At 40.7% G+C, this 15,985-nt stretch overlaps 1 protein-coding gene across 1 annotated transcript in view; it reads right to left on the bottom strand.

The window, feature by feature from the left end:
* The window catches only part of LOC113124461 (mitogen-activated protein kinase kinase kinase 11), a 39,171-nt gene that overhangs the window by 7,687 nt on the left and 15,499 nt on the right, over positions 1-15,985 (bottom strand). Inside the window, exons 2-9 of the mRNA XM_026297354.1 lie at positions 13,267-13,447; positions 10,263-10,411; positions 8,945-9,120; positions 7,909-8,161; positions 5,801-5,917; positions 3,113-3,284; positions 2,908-3,020; positions 2,088-2,717 (exon numbers count right to left, since the gene is read on the bottom strand). Of these exons, the coding sequence (XP_026153139.1) occupies positions 2,088-2,717; positions 2,908-3,020; positions 3,113-3,284; positions 5,801-5,917; positions 7,909-8,161; positions 8,945-9,120; positions 10,263-10,411; positions 13,267-13,447 (1,791 nt within the window). The remainder of the gene's footprint in view (positions 1-2,087; positions 2,718-2,907; positions 3,021-3,112; positions 3,285-5,800; positions 5,918-7,908; positions 8,162-8,944; positions 9,121-10,262; positions 10,412-13,266; positions 13,448-15,985) is intronic.

Raw genomic sequence — 15,985 nt, 5'->3', positions numbered from 1 at the left:
ACTAAAGAAAAAAATTCATGACATCACTACATCATCATCAGGATTAATTATTTGGCCTACAGAAAGCTCCTCCAGATCCAGACACCATTCTACAAATGGGTGATATTCTACGTGATTAAAACAACCCTCGTCTGTAAAACCAGTTGGATGCCACTGAGAAAGAAAAAAGGCTGCATAGTCAACTCATTAAACAACATAATTTTGTCCTTTACTTCCTTGCTTGAAGAGTAGTAGTTAACCTGTGATTTACTCTCAAATTGCTGTAGGGTTCCCCTCATACTCATTGATGCGCTCCTCTCCACTCTGAATTCTTCATTTTTTCCTCACACATATAGTGTATGATTAAAAAAAAAAAAACCATGACAGTAGTTCATTATTGCTGTATAAAAGAAAGGGAACAATCACTAGCACAGAATGGTGATGTAATTAGTTTAAATTAAATATAACATAGTGCTGTGTAAGTAGTTGACAGAGCTGCAGCAGCAGCAAACAGTAAGTATAAATTAGCCTTGACAAGAACATTAAACTCAGAATAAATCAGCTTGAATGAACATTTGCTATTTTCAAATGTGATGTGTCTGCCAAATGGCATTATTTACATCAACAGCAACTCTCCAAGGCTACTAGGCTATTCAGCTGACAAGAAGGAGCAATCAAGAGTCACATGAGAGCTACCGAAAACGAAGGAATCCTCTGAATTCATCTCTCTCTTCACATTCACTGCCAGCAACCTTGTGGCAGTCTGTCTATGTATCTGAGCCCGAGTCATTACAGTCAATAAACATAATAAGATGTTAAGCTAAAACACTCTCTCTTTAATTATGTGTGGCCTTTTGCATCTGCACACCTGATATAATGAGCGCATGCGGTCTATGAGATTGTGGTAGTTAGCAGAAGAACAGGCAAGGCATGTATGCTCAGTACCTGGGGGCAAAGCTGTAAGAACCTCTCTGTAGAGAATCCAAGGCTTTGTGAGTCAAACGGACCAGATACAGAGTGTGAAATGTTACCAGAGGGCACTCTTAAAGCCCTCGTAAAGCCCACTCGCTCTTAAAACAACCAATACCCACGCCTCCATCATTACGGCTCTTAACTGTGTCAGTTCTTCTAAGAAATGCATAATAGTCTTTGCAAAAAGCAATCATGTACCATAAATCAAAGTGTTACTGATATGCAGAAAATCTGTTAGCATAGCACTTAAAATAAATTCAGAAAAAGTGTAAATATGCTTTGTGAAAACTGCCTATTTTCACATGAAATATTTCAGCATGTGTGATGTATGCATCCATTACACAGGGCACAGAGGCATAAATTTGACATGGCTCCATATGAAATTTGGCTCAAACTGTTAATAGTGTTAATAGACCCAAGATGCACTGCTGATCTCCAGCCAAGCCTCTAATGCAGCTGAGGAAATGGCCAGAAAGAAGTGATGGTGAAGTCAAGAACAGATTTGTACCAATTTAGGTCTTTGTGACCTCAGCTGAGCGTCTGATGTTTTGCATTCATCTTCAACTTTGCAATTAAAGAAAACTGGCTAGAAAGTGGAAAAACAACAGAAGACTGGATGCTAGCTTCTCTTAGCAAGTATTAGCAGTGAAGTATGAAGGGCCAGCTGTTACCTGAGATATGAAAATAGCTGAAGACGAGCTTTGATGTAAATGAAAAGGCTTGTGCAGCATTAAGCCTCTCTTGTGCCAAAAAGATCTTGCTAAAAACAGCACAATAATAATTCAGCAAGAAGTGTGACAGAACATTGTCATGCTGAGAAGGTACATTATTCAAGGTAAAATGTGCTTAGTGCTCTTGAGGAAATCAGGATGAATTGTGTAGCTAAATTAAAAACAAAATCGCAGATCCAATCTCAAGAGGAACCTGTAATTTAAAAGGCCACTCCACTGTAATAGTATTGCACCTTCATAAAGTTGGAAGACTTGCAAAAGACAACAAATTTAAAAAAAAGAAGCGTCAACATTAAAGCAGCAGAGGTTAAATTATCTCGACTTTAAGTATCCAGTAACTAGTTAACTGACTTTAAATTGTAAAATTGGTGCAATGCCCCTTTAAAACACCTGACTCGGACTGACCTAGCTGAGAGCCATGGAGGCCTTGGCTGGATCGCCTCCTCCTGTCCACTCTGTGCTCCAAAGCCTCACAGCCCAACTCCCCGTTGGTTGAATGGGAACTTGGAGTCCACTCCCCGGAGCTAGCTGTGCCATACTGTGGAGGGGTCCTGGGGCTCTGCGGACTGTGCGGTGTCTGCGGTGTCTGCGGTGTCCGGTGGCCACTCCTCTCGCGGGGATTTGGTGGTGGTGGGGTCAGGGGCAAGGGCTTTAGTTCCTGGTAATGGAGAGCTAAATCGAATAGTGGTCTGGGAAGAGGCTCAGAAGTGGAGAAAGTGATGAGATCATCCACTACTGGAGGATCTGAAATAAGGGGTTTAGGGAAGGAGATCTCCATTTCTGATGGGGTGCGGTCCTCTAGGAAAGGGGGGTTAGTTCGGGGAGGCACCCTTGGGGGAAAATCCAAGCAGCGACCCAGTCCTATAGAGGCCAGGAGGGAGCCACTACCCAGCAGGGCACGGTGGGTGCTCTTAACCAGGCCACTTAGGGAACCCCTCTCAGTCCTGGGGGAGCTAGCCGGGGAGGAACCCCCTTCCTCGCTGCCTGAGTCTCCCTGAGGTAGAGGAAGCCGCAGGCTGTCCTTCACTGAGGAGCCTGAAGAGAGAGAGAGAGAATTTTTTTTCTGCTTTAAAAAGACAGAAGGAGAAACAGAAAGGGATAACTCAGTGCATCTATTATTCATTTTGCTTCTATTTATAATTCACACTCATGCCAGTGTGAATTATAACAGCGGCTAATGGAAGATGCCACTGGCGGTTGGGCTGTTACGGATGGTGACAAATACCGTTCTGAGCAGGAGGAGGGGTTGGCGTTGAGGGTCTGTACTCCTCAAAGTCGTCCTTGGTCTCTCCGTTTTCATTACTGTCTGTTTCCAGCAGCTTAGCCCTCATTGACAGACTGAAAGCAACACAAAATTTAAAAAAAATTAGGCATATTAAGTGTAAATGCTGAATATTTACATGCAAAAGTAAAGTGCAGCCTTGTTGTACCTGCTTTCCTGGGGACTAAGGCGCAGGACCTTGGGGCTTTTGGGACTTTTTGGGCTCTGGGGCCTCCAGTGGGGTCCCAACCTCAGGTCTCCATTGGCTTGTTTAAGAGATGGGGCATCTAGGGGCCAGACCGGGCTCCGACAAAATGTGCTACTGTTGTCACTTGGACTAACTGCATAGAAAAAGGAAGAAAAAAAAAAATATGAAAAGACAATGCTGAAATTTATATCAGGTTGCTTATCATCAGTATGCATACTGTCTTGCTGTATTCTAATGAGGTGAACATTTTTAAAAGGCAGGTTTCACCAACAAATTAAGGCAGGACTGCAATCATCTCCAACACAGTGACCTTTAACTGACGCCTGCTACAGCCAGAATTCATGAAACTTCAATGTGTTTTTTTACTCATATCTGCACAGTTTAAGTCTCCATTTCCTGTAAAAATGTGCTAGGATTACCTCATTGTGTAGATTAAGTCTAAAGGTTAACTTCCAATGTTTCACAAAGCAGAAAGTGTGAGACGAAGGAGCCAAAGTCACCCAGGAGAAAATAGTGCAGCATGCTAATAAAAGTTGGGATTTCACCTGCCATTCACACTTTACCCAGGCTCTTACACTACATCTCATTCTACTACCCTTTCCACAAACTGACTTGTGTTGCTAAAACAACATGTGCCAATGGTATGTAAGTACATATAGTCAAATACAGCATATATGCACCAGGTTCCCTGTCACGACACTTTTTATCAAAGTCCCTTCAAAACGCCTTATGGAAGGTTCTCAACTTAAGACAAACAGGATTATAATACTGTAAATACAAAGTAGAAAACTTTCAAGCTGCTATTTTACTTCACTAGGTTCAGCTGCTTCTTTGTTCCACCAGTTCCCACATTCATGTCATTTTATTTCAGCTTGAGAAATGGGAAAAAGTAAATATTCCTACTGAATAGACGTGTTGCGTTATGTTCTTTCCTCCCCTCCTACCCTAGAGGCCTGGTTAATGCACTTTACCTCCCATAACTCTTCAGCACAGTGCTTTCAGTCAGCAGTCAGGTGATAGTGTCAGTGCAGCCATCATCATCAAGGTCAGACTGGTCTGCAAAAAATAAGTCTCCTTCCACCAGCTCCTATGTAAACTTTTTGCAATATTTCTTTTTAAGTGTTTTTTTTTTTTGATAAAATGTGTCTTAATGGTTAGAATAGAATTTTTTTTATGTTATAAATCCTTCCAGCAGTTGTTGAAGTATATCATTTTAGACCAAAACGGAGCACCAACCAACCAGTATTGCCATCCATATCCATATATGTTCTGTACATCTACATTTTTAAACGCCTATATCTCAGCCACTGGAAGTGGAATGAGGAACAGGACTAAGGGAGAAGTACAAGGACCAACACTAATCCTGTGCCCACTGATAAATGAATGCCACAATATCAATACACTGCCAGCACATTTAATGCAAACAGTAGAGTGAGATGCTTGAAATACTACAATATATTATACTCTGACAAATAAGAGATGGTTTAATTGTCTCCTTCTCTAATTCAGTAAACTTTGGCATAATGAGAGAATTTACTTTGTTTACTTTCATTCCATTTGTTTCAGTGTGTCCTCCTATAGTAGTTCTTAATTGTATTAATCCAACAAAAATCTTGAATAGAGCTCTGTGGACTAACGCTAATCAATTTGGCAGTTCTCTAGACAAATAAGTTTGAGAGGCGCCAGCAATAAATCACCACTTACTACAGAGAGGGCAAGCATAAATATCCACTAAACACATTTTAATGACAGCCACACTCATGGCTTAGTGATTGCCATTAAGAAGAGTCATTAGGAAGTAAAGAAAACCAGCCTTCTATTTAATGAATAAATGAAGCTGACAGATGTTTTGGATTTACTAACCACTTTTACAGATAAATGTTTTGCCACAATTTGGGCTTTTATGTCAACCTTCAGTGGTAATTGTTCAGAAAAATCCCTTTTTTGCTGCCTGTTGCTACACCACAAATTTCCTTTAGGGTTTTATTAAGACGCCCTCTGACCTACTGGCTACAATTTCTCTCCGAAAGAAAACCATTTCAGGGTATTTGTCTAAGAGCCTGACAAGCAGAAGAAAAATGTAAATCGCTGCTGCTGCTGCCGCATCCCTTCTCAACCCCTTCTCCTGGAGCAATGAATTCCTCCCTGCTTATTTTTAATTCAGTCAACCGCACTGTAGCCACTACATGCATATAAAACTGTGAATCTTTCTTCCCGGAAAATACAGCTCAATGGCTCCCCCCGCTGCATCCGAGGGGTAACTGCAGACAGGTGGGGCAGAACAGGGCTGCACTGGAAAAAGCTGCAGAGAAGTGCTGAGCCACTGGGAGGAAGTCAGATAATATTTGGACTGGAACAGACTATTGAAAAGGGAAAAGGGTGTGTGTGTGTGAGAGAGAAAAAGCAGTAAGGCGAGGGGGGTGGGTGGGAGAAGGGGCCCACAGGGAAACGGGAAGACAAAAAAGACGAGTGGGTGGTTGAGAGCACATGAAAGGAGAGAATTTGGAAACAGAGATGTAATGTTGCAACAGGACCTGTGTATGAATGCAAGAAGATGAGAGCTCCTAGAGTCTTTGGTTTTCAAATGTCTCTGGAAATATACATGCATACACTATGTACACCTGTGTACTTGTGTGTGTATCCACTTACGTTGGATTGCACGGAAACGAGGGCCAAAAGAAGGCGAGGAGCCTGAACCCAAATCAGGTGAGTTCCGCCTCTTCTCCAAGCCTGGAGAAGCCTGCACCGTAATCTTATGGATGAAGTCTGAAACACATAGAAACAGATATACAACAAAAGTAAGACCACCTGAATGGCAGAATCCACACTAAAGTCTGTTTCCTATGTTTTCAGTTATTTTAAAGGCTCCAACACTTTTTCAGCCTCCTTATTTCTCTTGTACTCCTTTTCCCTGTGGAAACTCTCAGCTTGGTAGCAAATGCTGTGAAGACGATCTTCAACCTAGCAAGTAACATCAATCTGCAGCTAGCAGCAGGCTACTGCCACCCTTCACTACCAGCCAACACTGCACACATGACACCCAGCAGGTGTCATGAGACTAATTTTAATAAATTATTACCTCAAATTAGTAATTTAAAATATCAAGCTACACCACTGGGCATTAACAGGGAAAGTTTTAATAACGTATTTCCTTAAATGAGTATATTATGAAATATTACATCAAATAATGCCTAATATATCAACTTCCTTCCCTCAGTCTGTAATTTGCACAGCAAGCTTTTTTAGTTCACTACTTGATAGGAGTATCCTTATATGACTACAAGTTCTTAAAATACTAATTTACCTACATTTAGATTGGTTTAAATGTAGTGGTCTATTCTGAGAATATAATAAAAACCATACCTTGATATCATGAAATAATTCAACTGCATTATCCAGGCTCCATAGCAAGCAGATACTACCATCAGCTAATACTTGATATTGTTGCTAAACTAGCTAGCCAGTTAGCAAAATGTGGAACATTTTCCTCAAGTTAACTGAGTTATATAGTATTTTTCCTTGAATTGGTTTACTTTAAATTTCTAATATGTCCTTGTTAATTATTTTCACTAACCAGCTACCTAGTTATTATAGTTATTATGTGGCAGTGCATCTCACTACATACAGTACTGTGTTTATGTATGGGACAAATCTAAGATCCTAAATAAAAACAGTCTAAGCCTGTTTTTGTTTATGTCTAGCTTTAGACAAAGTGCGATAATGCACAATATGTAACTTCCTCCTGAGGGTATCAAGAGCAAGAGCAACAGAGAATAAGGGAAATAATAATATTAGTGCAATAAGGGAATGCACAAAAAGAAAAGGAGTCCAGCAGTTATGATTAGGAGAACAGAAACAGTGACTGGGAGCTGGGGGGATGAAGGAGAGAAAGAGGCATATAGTGAGAGCAAGAAAGAGAGAGAGGCCAGCCAGCAGTGTATCCATAGACAGGAACTGTCGAGGCGTGGTTGGCTCATTCTCCCCTCTCATCAACCCCCCCAACATCACCGCCCTGCTGCTGCTGGGAAAGGCCTAACCACAATACACAACACACACACACACACACACACACACACACACACACACACACACACACACACACACACACACACACACACACGCACACGCGCACACACAAATACACACAGTGCATTTACGCATGCTTGCTCAGCCTAAAATACACTCGCACACGCATTGAAACACACTGGATGTAAACTGCAACAAGCTGTGATAGTAGAGGACACAATGGAAACAGCAGCCAACTGCGAATGAAAGACAAAACAAGGGCAAAAAAGTGAGTGTGTTGGTCAGTGCAGATATCAGCAAACCACACACTTGATCTGCCTTTCACAAGACCAGTGTTTTAGACTGTGTCTGAGTGATGCTGCTTTTTCAGGATCCGAAAGGAAAAACCGTGAGGGAGAGTTTAAAGAGATGTCATTTCTGACTATTTCTGCGATGAAGACACAAGTAAACATTTTCAAAGTCATCCTCTGACAGCAGAAAATATCACCTATTTGAAGCCTCAGCCTTTAAATCTACATGAGTTCCCTGATAGCAAAACCAAGCTACAATATGACAACAGTTGCACCACAAAACTTTCCCACACTTCCTATTCTGTATTGTCTTTGTTGTTGTTGTTGTTTCTGTTGCTTATTGAGACTGAGCCAGTAACAGCCCTTGAAATGGGATTTCTCCTCAAGACGGCTGGCTGACACAACCCAGTTAACCCAGTGACAAAAAACACACACACCCACCTTGGGGCATGCTGATCTTCTCGCCGTTCTTGCACTTGAGCTTGTGCTTCTTGAAGGTGCCCTTCCTCTTCTTGACATTTGGTTTCTCCTGGTTCTGGTTCTGGTTCAGGTGGAGGATGAGGAGGCTGAGTTCACGCTCAAACACATCCTGCTCCCATTGGGCCAGCTGTTGCTCGCGCTGCCGCAAGAACTCTTCATGAGACTTCTGCTCCAGAGCCGCTCGCTTCAGCTCCTCCTCACGGCATCGCAGCTCCTGATGGAGGACAACAGACAGGAGGAAGAAAGGGGTGAGAAGGTGTTTAATATCATCAGGCTCCAGTCATGTGTGACTGAGGCAATGTGGCTCTACAGTCTCATCTCCTCCGGGGTGACAGTGTGAAATGAAGCTGAAACGGTTGCTTGCAATGAAACCTTTTATCAGTTTTAATGGCAAGATGACTCACAACTGCTGTTGGACATTTTATTTGATGTCCCACAGGTTTGAAAGTGTTGACACAGCTGAAAAGGTTGCAGTATATAACATTGTCCTGTACATTAATACTGTATAGATCAAAAGGCACAAAAGTCCAAAGTAAAATTCTCAAAAGTAAAACTCTTTGATGAGCTGTCTTGTAGCTAAATAGCTTTCTGTTTCAGCAGTAACAAAAAGGTCTCTGGTTGGCAAAATACCCAATACTACATTTTGCCTTCGACTTAAAAAAATATTATATCTGAATATATATTACAAATCACTTTTAAAATAAGATATATTTATGCTCTCTCTGAGGAGAGTAACTGCAGGAACCCTGTGCATGAGAGCTGCTTTTGAATTGTAGTGATTCAACTGAGCAGATAATCAAATAAGAGTCAGATATCTTAAAATGCTTTTTGTAACAAGCCTTAAGTGAACATTTAACAGCAAACGGTATACCAACACGAGGGCATTCAGTATTTACCTGAACACATGAAATTCCAGTAATTCAACTGAACACCGGAAAGATGAAGGGATAAATTGAGGTATGCAAATGGTTAGTGAGCCATCCACTGATTGCCTTACTTTCTCTTTAGCCCGCAGTTCATTGAACATGTCCTGGATCTCCAGCTTCCAGTCCTCCTGCAGGGAGTGGAAGGAGTCCTGCGGCATCTCTTCCTTCACTTGCTGCTCCAGGGCCGTCAGCTGGGCCAGGATGGAGCTGAAATTGGGTCTGCGGTGGGGGTCCTGGTCCCAGCACTCTGTCACACATACAGTAGGAGGAATCAGACACCAGGGTCTATGCCACAGCATTTGAGTTATACATTTGTACTCTTGACGTTATCACTTTTACAACTACAATCTATTACACACACACACACAAAAATATCTGAAATAAAGAAGTTTGGCAAAGCAGAGCAAATAGGAATTGAGGAGTTTCAAATTGGAAAAAATCCCACTGTGTGCAAAAATGACAAAGATGGCTATTTGCACTGGAACTGAGCTGTAAATTCTTGCTTCTGTAAAAGAAGTGTCAAGAAGTCAGGCAAATGTACTTGTTTCCAGTAGAGTTTCACTTCTTTTCACAGTTTTCTTGAATCAAGGGACCTGAAAGAAGGAAGTCACAACAATCCTCACACATGATTATCTGCCCTATAAAAAGGCCAATTTGAATCACCAGTTTGAATTTTTTGTGACGTTAAGTCATACGATCAGGGCTAAGATGGATGATTCTGCACTCATCACACCTCATAATGAATGAGTATTCTGTAATGCCTCTAATTTTTATTTACACATATTTAAGGCACTTATGTGAGCACAATCTAGAGTCAAGCTGATCGCTTATTCAATGTGTTATGCTTAATTAACTTGCTGTGGGGGTTTTGCATAATTTGCTGCAACACTTTGGGCATTACAAGCAGATCAAAAACCAACCTGGTAATTAATTAATCCTCTGAGGTGGCTATCGGTGGCTTTGTGCACTGATCTCTCTTTTTTAAATACAACCATAAAAGACAAGCTGACATCAAGAGAAGGGGCTATGTGTAATGTAAACTGTGTGTGCGCTTCTTAGCAAAAGAGATAACAGTCTTGTATCTCAGTACTTACTTGTACTCAGGTGACATTTCTTTACAACTTGAAACTGAGCACAGGAAGAACATGAATGGGTACAAACATATTGCACAAGGTGGCTCCAGCACAAAACACTTCCCCTCCTTGGCCACGTTATTAACGAACAGGAATTTGTTTTCTCAATTTCAACCCAGCTTTGGGGAAATGGAAAGAGAGTGCAACGGGTCCACCAACTTGATCTCACGCAGGAGTAATCTCACACCACTAGACTGAAAGCCAGTGCTACGAGGCCATTCAATTACATTTCTACTCATACAAAAATGCTTCCCACCTGCCATGAGCTGAGCGAAGGGCTCAGGGCATGTGGAAGGGATGGGCAGGGTGAGTTTGTTGACTGCAACTCCGTAGGCAACAGCAAGTCCATCAATTCCTTTGTAGGGTGCCTCTCCGGTTAGCAGCTCCCATAGCAGAACACCATAGCTGGAGGGGAAAAACACACAAGGCAAAAGACAGCAGACTCAGACCACCACTAAACAGGATATAGCACATATCCCACAACACACATATTATACAGTATTTTTGCAACACATATAGCAATTACCTATCAGAATTTTATATATCATTAAATCATACTGGTATAGTATAAATTCATTTAAGAACTGTGCTTATTACTTTTTAGACGACACTAGCCACACTACACCGTTTTCATATCTGATGTTAATGCTGATGTCCTAAATTACAGGGACCAGGATTACCATAAATCCTACTGACACACCATTCAATTCATTGTTCTCAGATAAGACCTCTGGGTCTTCCACAGTGTCTTTATTCAATATACCACTAGCAAGTGTGGATTGTTAAAATTCATAGTGGTTTTAAAGTTGCATTGATTGATTTTTTTACTGGACACTTCAGGGAAGTGGACCAAGCTGAGAACCCCGCATTTACATGTCAGCCCATTAAAAGGCTGTGAAGGTGAGTGTGTTGACAAATTACTTACAAATCCACATTACCCATTAGCTTTTAGCACTGATCTCCATGAGCTACTGAAGAAATTTTTCTTTTTTAACTGCAGAACACTCCAATTTATGTGGCTCAAGCAGCTAGGGAAAGTGACAGTCTGATCAAATGTAATCAAACCAGGCCACACTGAGTTATATTCCATTAGGAATCTTCCCAATGTGAGAAAAAACTACTTATAGATTATTTAAGTACTATATGTCATTCTGCTTTTTAAAGGATAGTTCTGCCTGGCATACAAGATAACCCTTTTACACACAGGGTTGTGTATTTGTTTAGCTATTTCATAATGAATATCAAGTAAGGGCAATTGTAATTTCTTGTTTCTAGGCCTTACACATTCATTACCACAGCACTGACAGTACAGAACCAAGACACATTTGTGCAATGGAATATTTTTGCTTGACAAAACACGTGCTTACAGAGCATTGTGAACTCATGCGTGCAGAACTTGTACAAAGCACAAATACTCAAACACACACAGGACTTTTGAGTGCACACAATGGGAGCAGTCCTGTGCCCTAAGATGAAACGTGGTGCAGGACTTGGATCTCCCACACTGTCAATTAGCCCTCGCCCAGACTTTACTGAACGCACTGTGGAGGCTCGCTAAGTGGAGAGTGCAGGCCACAGACTTTTTTTATTTAGTTCTTTAATTACAACTTCCACACACTGTGACTGTGCAGAAACGCTGCTTGTCGGCTCGCCCCGAAGCAGTCGCTTGTCTCTGCGTGGCGGCTTTGGAGCAGAGAAGCTGTAGACAGATGAGAGGGAATAGTAGAACAAAGATTACCCTTCATTTTCGGAGCAGAGCTGCCTGCCCAACTGATACTTGCTTATTTTGCTGTTAGTGCAGTGATTTCTGGCAAAATTAGGTTTTTAGGATTTGTTGTGGATAGATGAGTGAGATGAGAACATAGAGGATGTGTTTGAGAGACAGAGAGATAGCACTGACTCATTAGGGTAGTAAAAAACTGTGTACTCTTACTAAATGGTGCCAAAATGGTTTCTTAAGCAGCTTGCGCCATCACACAATTTCTGATGTTCCCAAAGACACTTTCGATAAGTCCTCTATAAAAGCATTTTCAATTGGTTTCACATAGGGTGTGGGTCTGCAAAGGACTATTCAAGAACGAATTACGTAGTCCAAATCCATAGGATTGAAATGAAATTATAACATATGAGCATAACTGCTACAACCACAATGCACCAAAAATGTGTTTTTTCTTTAATAAATTATTTATATATTTTACGACTGCCTGAGTAAAAATACCCCTGCATGCTTTTATATATACAAATTGATATATACAGCATCATGAATCCCCTCTCAGCAAATCACACAGTTGTTTAAAGTCAAACCACAAACCATAAGCAAGAGACTCTTCTCTTTCTGTGTAGATGCAGCCAAACACCGCCAAATGTGCGTGCACACAAACACACACATACACAGAGCTAGTGGTTGTGGCTATGTGTGCTGTGTGGCCTCCTGCTCTGTCTATACTGGAGACAATGGGACAGTGTGCAGCACACATGTCTCACAACAAAGCACAGAGCAGGCCTTTGAAGAGGCGCCATCACATGGTTGTGGCAGCCTTGTTGCAATCCATCACTCTGTCCCTCAATCTCTGTCTCCCACTATCACCTCTCTGAACTTTAACCCTTTCCCCTCTGTTTCTATCATGTTGCCTGTCCACAGGCCTCTGAGCAACTGCAGATCATGAATGCACTGCCTATATATGGAGATTTTCCAGTAATACATCAGCACCGCTGCAAATGACTGATCTCAATGTTGCATGTCCACTGATTTAATATTGCCCTTCCTTAATGTTGGGGGACAGTTCACATCTTTTTCATATGTAGTCTCCCCTATGATCTTAACATGTTCTTCAATTAACTGACGGTCCCTTTGACATAATTTTATTCACACAAGATAAAATTCTGAATTCCAAAAACAGCAGAAAATATTCTGGAAAAGGAAGACACCATAAACAGAAGACGCCATAATAAGCATCAAAAACTTGACAGGCTAGAGCAAATAAAATGGTACAAAACAGGAGAAAACACTGAAGACCATTTAGATACATGATACTAATTAAAATCTAAATATACATGTGGTTGAGTAAGTATGTATTAAAAATCAGTTAACAAAAAAAGCCAACTATTCTGGCTGTGGCTCAATCCATACACTCTATTCTTAGAAATTACAAAGAGCACACAATAGGCTTTTCATAACTGCACATCTGCACACATAACAAAAATCCTGGATTTGGTTCAGATGAATTCTACACAGAGCTTCAGTACACACAAGCACTCACCTCCAGACGTCACTGCCCTTTGAGAAGGTGGAGGACTTGATGACCTCAGGGGCCATCCAAGCATAGGTGCCAGCAGTGCTCATTTTTGTGGTCTTGTGCCACTCTCTGGCCAGGCCGAAGTCGGTGATCTTCAACGTCAAACCCTCCATACATTCATTTTCTATGGGCTGAGCCAGAAGGACTGGAGGGAGGAAGAAGAGGTAAGACTTAGCAAGGTTTTAAACTGTGCATCGCTGCAGAAACTAATTTTACACTTTTCGTGTTTGTAAATGTGAAAAAAAAAAAAACATCATGCAAGACTGAGGTTTGTCTTCACACACACACTGCATTTGTTTCTCACTTCCTTTTCTCCTTGTCTTTAGGCCAATCCAATACTAACTGACAGTGACAAACAGATTTCTACACTAGACTAATCAGTGTAAATACATAAATCTCAGCCCCTTTAAATAAGTTAAATTATCAGTGTCCCTGTGAGGTGATTGGCTGCTATGCATAAAACAAATGTCTCATTTCTACTAGCTGGGTATATAGCATGATTTAGCTGGCATGCTGTGATTATCTGTGTGATTGGAAGCAGGGACAAACTATGATGCATCAATCCTCAGCGGAGCTGCATTCTCAACAAACTGGCTCAACATGGGTGAATACAGAGGAAGCACCATTGTTTGAAATTAGCGTTAAGTAGATCTATTGCTCGATCTGCAATTGCTGTGTTGTGATACACAAAGCAAAAAACTTCCTCATGACTGTTTCACAATAAAAGCTTTCCAACACATAAATTTATTTAATGCATTTATTTCATATTAAGTGGCATATATAAAGATAAATGTCTTTTTAGTGACAAATCCAGGGACTCTACTACGTTTCCCTTCGAGGAGAGTTGCTAAGATTTCTCAGTGGGTGTGCTCTCACGTGGCTGTGGCTCCATGGCTCATGGACTTCTGAGAAAGAGGCTTGAATGAGTTGTAAATGGGCCTCAACAACCAAACACTGAAAAGCTTTTACCACTAAATTCCATCTTTGTCAAAGTTCAATGTAACTTAACAACCATGTAAGAAAAAAAAAAACTAAATATGATGTCTTCTGGTACAGGAGTATTCCCTTTGTCCAAACAACAATTAGGCTAATTTGGCATGTTTTTTAATGAACTGATTATTATCATTGTGCAAGCAATGGTTGCCACACACACACACAAACACACACAAATGAATAAGATACTACCACCTCAAAGTGAGTACTGGTTTCAGCCTGGCCACCTCAGGGCCACTGGATACAGACAGGCAGCAACATTTATCTTACTGCCCTGGCATTGTGTGCAATATCCCAACCGTATAAATAATTCATCACACAACCATAGAATGTTGTGCTAAACAACTTTCTGAAACACACTGGAGTCATCAACCTGCCAAATCTGTTGGTGAAGTCTCAAGTGATCAATAAGCCAATATCCTGGAAATATGGTGCATTCCTTTAACCCATCTCTCCTGCATCTCCTGCAGACTACCATTATATGCTATATGCATGTTCTGAGCAGAACCCATGTTCACATATTAGACTCCTTTGAGAAAATATTAAAATATAAGCACTATTGGTAATAACCTGAACCAGACCTGTGCTGCTTTAACATGAGAATGCTGCAATTCATCTTTTGGTAACAGGTTTTATATGTGTCGCAGGATACTGCTGCACTCACTCAAAAGTTCTAGGTCTGTTTTGCAGCAAACTTGGAGGAAAAAGCAAGTTGGGAAGAAAAGTACAATATCACATTTAGAGAAAAAGTCACACAGCTTGCTTTTGACAGCAAGCACACTGCATATCACAGCATGTACACTGGTGATGAGAATACACTACTGTTTATCCTTTCATATTTCTTGTGCAGCGAAAGTTGCAACAAAGAAATATACAGTGCCTTCAATAAAACAAAAGCCATGAAGCACAATACAAACACATTTAAATGTGCTAGGATGATAAAGCTGTTTAGGTTTACTTTAAATTTTTTTTACTTCAGAGTCAAACCATGTTATACTGGTAAAAGAAAACTCCAAAAACAGAGTTTAAATGAAGAACACACCTAGTCACAAATTTCACAGCTATCAGTGTCCATTAAACGGGGTAATTAGGAAATGTAACAGTTTAAGTTGTATCTTAAATCTACATTGTAACTCATTTGAATGGTGCAATCTCACTGATTAAAGTTATGGCATGGTGATGGTGCCAATATGTCTTCAAACTCTTGGAACTGGAAAATAACTTTCAATATGTATATTCAACTTTACTGGGAAAATATTTCTTGAATTTAAATTACTGGTAGGCCTACTCTAAAACAGATTTTGGTGACTTAACTATGAATTCAAACATTGCTGTAAATCTGACCGAAATCAAGTGAAAATGATGTGATTTTTGTGATGACATTATTGAGATTATTATTTTTTTTTTGTCAAACAATATAACAAGAATCAGAACCCAGAGTCAGTAAAAAGCAGAATCAATAAGTTGATTATTACAGATTTGCAAGTACAGGTCTACTTAGAGTGGGTCTGTAAACATGGATGCAAATATAGAAATCCAAAATGAGAAAAGTACACACTGTAAATATAACAAACTAGAAGTAAACATGTTTTGGTAACCAGCCAGCAATATGAAACAGCACAACACTGGAAGGCTCGCTAAGCGAGTTTCTATGAAAGCATAACACTCAGAATGTCGGTTGCTGCGGTGT

This window comes from Mastacembelus armatus, chromosome 18 (assembly GCF_900324485.2).
Source record: "Mastacembelus armatus chromosome 18, fMasArm1.2, whole genome shotgun sequence".
NCBI lineage: Eukaryota > Metazoa > Chordata > Actinopteri > Synbranchiformes > Mastacembelidae > Mastacembelus > Mastacembelus armatus.
The sequence above is the reverse complement of the archived record's forward strand: the minus strand, read 5'-3'. Positions and strand labels throughout refer to the sequence as shown.